This window comes from Stegastes partitus, unplaced genomic scaffold, assembly GCF_000690725.1.
Source record: "Stegastes partitus isolate 25-593 unplaced genomic scaffold, Stegastes_partitus-1.0.2 Scaffold900, whole genome shotgun sequence".
Taxonomy (NCBI): domain Eukaryota; kingdom Metazoa; phylum Chordata; class Actinopteri; family Pomacentridae; genus Stegastes; species Stegastes partitus.
Window position 1 is genome coordinate 57105 of NW_007578631.1, and position 5800 is coordinate 62904.

At 37.8% G+C, this 5800-nt stretch overlaps 1 protein-coding gene across 1 annotated transcript; it reads right to left on the minus strand.

Moving 5' to 3' along the window:
* Nucleotides 1–1924: 1924 nt before the first annotated feature.
* Nucleotides 1925–5503, minus strand: LOC103366042 (recoverin-like). The gene is made up of 3 exons (XM_008293660.1): nucleotides 5123–5503; nucleotides 2899–3010; nucleotides 1925–2010 (listed from the first exon to the last, which is right to left on the minus strand). Exons 1-3 carry the CDS (start codon nucleotides 5501–5503, stop codon nucleotides 1925–1927), a joined length of 579 nt encoding a protein of 192 aa, XP_008291882.1.
* Between the last annotated feature and the right edge of the window lie 297 nt (nucleotides 5504–5800).

Here is a 5800-nt window from a genome sequence, read left to right on the forward strand (position 1 = left end):
TGTGTCAGGTCAGGAGCACCAGGAGTGAGCACATTACAATTCTACAGTAAAGTCCTGAGGTGTCTAAGGGAGAACATTCAGGGCAAATGACCTAAATTTTTAGTGTGATGGCATGTGAAGATTTTAATGTGCTGTGCACCTAGTCACAGTGTAGTCATTAACACAGGTTTTTTACCAAAACAAAACAATTAACACTCTCCACCTGCCCTACGTACTAGATGTGACTCCCTGTGACTTCCTTTTCTTCCCAAAGTGGATTTTCAAGTTAAATGGTCACTTGTGTTTTGAAACAGTTCAGCGGATTCAGTGGTCATCACAAAGCGTACTTGACATGTTTACAGAACAGGTATTCCAGTCAACATTACAAATGTTGCAGGAGCTGTGGGAGCAGTGTATCACTGCACAAGGTAAATCAGATTTAAGATTTTTATGGACACAGTCTCAAACTTTTTCATCAACCCTTGTACACTATACTAATGTGATGAGCATTATAAACATTACACCTGCTGTGTTTAACATCAGTGTGTTAGCACTGCCATTGTTAGCATGTACTGTATGTGTAATAGCCTTATGAACAAACAAGCCCTCTTTTAAATGTGTCTATGCTGCTGTCAAACGTGGTAAGGTCAGGAACAGTGGATGATGCAAATAGGAATTTCTCTGCACAACAGATATCTCCTTCCATGATGCCTTTGAAGGATGCGGCCCCCAAATTGAGGCACAGGTGATGTCTCCATTCTGGACCAATCAAACTACCTAAAAGATCAGTAATTGAGAAGGATTCAGATTTTAAGAGTAAATGTGAATTTGGATCCAGATTTGACAAAATGCTCCTAACTTGCATTCCAGATTAACATAATTGTCAACCTGGTTCCTTCACAGCAGTCCTTAACTTGAGCAACATATCACAGATTTTAATATATACAAGCATCAAAATGAAAAAATACTTAAGAAGCTTAACATGTATTAAAATTTTATTGTTTTTATTGAATTTATTGTAAAGGGAAGTCCTGGATAAACACTTTTACAACAGTTTTACATGTTGTTGTACATGAATAAAAGCTATTCTCCAATATTCACCACTTAACTAGAACATCAAACATGTAAGATTGTGCCACGTGGATGAAGCGAAGACTGTAAAAGACACAACATTAGATAAGAATAATGGATACCCCCTGCATTTAGTGCAGTTACACCATGAGCTACGTGTTGGTCGGGGATTAAAAGTTCCCCTTTTAATGATAAAATCTAAAAAAAAAAAAAACAGCTTTGGCTGTCCAGTGGAGTAAAATACATAATTCACGGTCAGGGTAATTAAACTAATGCACATGACATGTTATCATAATAAAATGAGTGCTTCAGTTGCTAGACCTTCATATTTTACTTTTCTTAAGAAATGTAGACTAAATACTGAAAGTTTCAGTAATACTGAATTTGCTTTATATAGCGCAGTTTCAATGAAGAAGCTAGTCTTAGCAGAAAAAGCAGAATAAATGTGTGACAGTGTCAATTGGGTCACACGTTTATGAGGGAATATTGCTGCCTATGCTGTGGTAGACAGATATCGGTCAACTGGTACTTCATGTAAAATGATGAAATTGGGAAATGGTTGCTATGGTAACTGCAATATTAGGAAACCCGGGGGAGGCAATCTCTCCTACTTTTGGGTTTTTCAGCTTTAATTGTCGTTCTTTTATTCTCAGCAAACAACTCAGACATCTCACAGGTAACAAACGTTTTTTTTTTAAAAACCCAGCACAAGGTTGTGTATCATTATTTAATTTGGAGCAGTGGGGCGTTTTCATCACACCTGCTATGTGCTCACATGATTGTGAAGGCACTGTCAGGTGTCAGCAGAGTGAAGGGTGAAGCGGAAAACAGATGGGGCTGGAGAGAGATGCGATGGATCTGTATGACAGAGCGTTTACTTCTGAGGCTGATACTGAATCAAACGGAGAGCTTCGTCATTGTCCAACACTCCCTGGATGAACTCGCCTTCTGCAACTCGTTCTGCATAGTAAAAAAAAAAAAAGAGAGAGACAGGTTTAGTTTAGGCAACTGAAATGATCAAAACATTAAAATCTGCTTTGAAAGATGCTTTGAAATACAATAAACAGTGAGGGTTTTTTTTTTCAAATTGGTGTTGAAGCTTTAAGTTTAAGATGCAAAACTAACTGTATAACTGTGCAAAATCTGCTAATCACAGATGTAAAGTAACCGAATAAGGTAGATACTCCATTATGAGGTCCAATATGTGACAACTTGCAAATGCACTGAGGACTTCAGTCGTCAAAATCTGCTCTTTTACTCAAAATTCATTTGATTTAAAGCATATTTTCAGTTTCAGGAGTAGTCTTTGTATAGTTGTTTCACTTTCATTTTCTGAAACATTACTTGTGTTGGACATTTGAAATCCCATCGTTTAAGTGTGTTGAGTGTAGAGAGATTTAATTGGACAAAACACAGATGTGACTTGACCTTTCCATACTTGTTTTTGGAATCTTAAAGAAATGTTAAACAAAATAGGTCTGTGTCCTATAAGTTCTTGTTTTCTTCTAATGTTGCTCATGTCTGAATTTGGGTCTCTTACAAACCGAAGACTTGTCCCAGATGAGTAATGAGCTACAGATGACCTTAAATAATTACCTGGCACCACGGATTATCCAGACCTAGGTGATGACACAGACATCTAGCCTAAAATATTTGCCACCTGCCTCTGAGCTTCAGTGTCAGAGGTGAGATCTTTTCATCTATCTGAAACTATACGCAGGTGGTTGGAGTTACAGTTTCTGGAAGGCAGAGCTATTCAGAGGAGGATATATTTCAATTGTTTAGAACACCAACTGTTATTCTGAGTCTAATCTACTTATCTAATTATGTCACTCTCTTTCATCTCACCATCTTCGCCTTTTTCGAAGTACTTCCAGAGTTTATCTGCCCTCTTCTCGGCTGTGTTTTCGTCATCAGGCAGATCAGCCAGTTCATCTTTAGGAATCAGCTTGAAAATTGACTGTTAAGAAAAAAAAGAGGACATAGTTTGGTCAAAAAGGGGGAAAAAAAAGACTATTCTCTACTGTCACTTCAGGTGGATGAAGATAATATGAATTCCGCTGGCTGTGCTTTCATGACTGCTTCGGGGAGTGGAAACATTGCTCCAAAATCCTCCTTTAATCTCCACCGTTTTGTCACATCTTTGATCTGATCATCTGCCTTTTGACTAAAACAGCAACAAACTGGTGTGGTGCCATGGATTAACCAACCGCCTTTTTTGGCCTCTCTGGCTTTGTTCTGTGATTATATGAACTCTAATCTGGTAAATTGAAATGTGGTAGCTATGAATAGGACTACGGGCCAAGAAAAGTTTTAAAGCACCAGCAAACCAGAGTGAAACAGGATGTCTTTAGTTTGTTCTGGTCATATAGCAGTGATCTTTGGGCAATTGGGTTTCTGTGTCTATGTTTCAGTGACTGTATGTGTTGGTGGAACACCAACAGATTGGACAAACACCTGAATCATTTTTATTTTTCTGCAAAGACAGAATAATCTCATCACATTTTTTTTAAAAACAGGGAAGGATTTGGCAGTGCTGTGAACACTGAAACTACTAGCTCACATTTCACTGCGATTGCAGGGCTTAAAACCAGATTAGTGAGGGGAAAAAAATTGCCAGGCCGGCAAAAGGGTGACAAGTTGTCTTATTCAGATGCACTGCAGAGAGACCGAAAAGGATTTGTTTGTTTTTTTAAAAACCTACTTGTCAGTGCCTCTTACTGTAACATGGTCTTTCACACAGTTGTTTGTGGCTATTTTTGCACTTAACAAGAAAGACAATGAAAAATGTGTTTCTTTGGTGTCTTCCTCACTAAGATATCAATAAATCTGGTATGTTTGAGAAGGTAAAACATGTCATTAGTGGTCATTATAAACTGAAAGATCGGTTAACATTGCACAGAATCAAAAAATGAAGGTGGAAACGTTTGATAACTTTGCAGACATTCTGCTAAAATGCAAATGTACTGCTAGAAGCCTAAAAAAAGATACAGTATCTCCCAATCATCCTTTATGCAGATAACATAATTATATATTTACATTTTTATCTATTTATTTATTTTTTACTAATTTAAGGTTAATAGTTAAAATGCCATCAGATTTCTCATGATGTGAAAATTTAAAAATAAGATTAGATTCTCCAAAACTTCAGAATTGATATTTTGTGTAGGACTAATATGTGACAGATTCTCTATAAGATATTTTGATGTAGCTTTTTTTGTTATTGTTGTTTTGACCAGCCACAGTCTCCTTTAGTTGTCTATATATATCCACCTATCCTCATGCCAAAGCTCTCTGCTGGCTTAGGCCTTAATTTATCCTAAACTGTTTATCAGAATCAATTAAAGTCTAATCCCATGTTTAAAAAAAATGTTACCTAACAAGGGATAAGGCCACAACAAGTAAAATAACTATAAATGTGGCAGGTAAATTTGGTAACAGTTGTCATCAGGTGTGAGAAAATTAAAAAAAAAATAAAAAATGAATGTTTGAAAAGAATTACATCAACTTGTTTTGTGACATTATTTTTGCAAGTTATGCCTCATTCATTGCTCAGCAAACATCAATCAGTCAAATTATAGCTTAATACCTTTGAAATACCTAATCTTTGATCCATTCATCCTATCCTATTCTATTCTGTTACTTTTTTTTAGGCTACAATGTTACTAAGTCTAATTTCAAATCATCATGTGTAATGCAGAAAGTGTCTGGTGTTAACTGCTATGTACTGCTTTCTGATTCATTTTGCTCCTATTAGTAGAATTTTGAAACAAACAGTACATTGATTTTACTTTCACAGCAGACTCTTAAATAGTTTCTTAGCCATCATAGGACCATACTTAATCGTTTGCAGAATGGACAGTCTCATGTTCTATGCAGATGATACTAGTGTCTACAGTTAAGTCTGCTCTTGCTAGTGTAGAGTCACTTAATGCAAAGTTTCCAACTTCAAAGTACTCAACTGTTGCTTTAGACAATCCGTAAACATCTGGAATCTTAAGTATTTGTAACAAACTACCCTGACTGATAGTTTGCCATGGTGCTACATCATTGTCCTTTTTCTACTACTCACCGTGCAGATTTCCTTGACCTCTGCCTTGGTGATGTATCCATTCTTGTCCACATCGAACAGCGAGAAGGCCCATTCCAGCTTCCTGGTGGTCTTCCCTGTTGATGTCATGTGGAGGGCAATGATGTACTCCTTGAAATCCAGTGTACCATCGTCGTTTGTGTCGAAAGAGCGGAAGACATGTTGGGCGTATGTATTGGCATCGCTCTCTGGGAAGAACTTGCTGTAGATGGTCTGAAACTCCTCTTTTGTGATGCGGCCCGTTGGACACTGCTTCTTGAAGTTTTCATACCACTGGACAATCTCAGTCTCTGAGAACTTGGTGTTGAGCTTCAGGTCCTCCAGGATCTCCTTGGACACAGCGCCGCTCTTGGTGTTACCCATTGCTAGTGGTGTTGGTGATGTTTTAGACCAGTGGCTCTTCTGGGCCAAATATTACACAACTTCAACCTACGGAGTTCTTCAACTCTGTCTCACTGAACTATTCCTGAGGTAGGGCTGCAGTATCCTTCTTGTTCCTGGTCCAGGCCCAAAATTCAGCCTACAGAAGCCAATGCTGTGAAAAGAGCAGAAGCCGCTTGGTAAGCTCATTAAGCCAATCAACCATCAGTAATACCAGTGAGACGTGTCACGGACAGGGTTCAACTCAGTTAAAGCTGACATGTTTGTTTATTGACAATT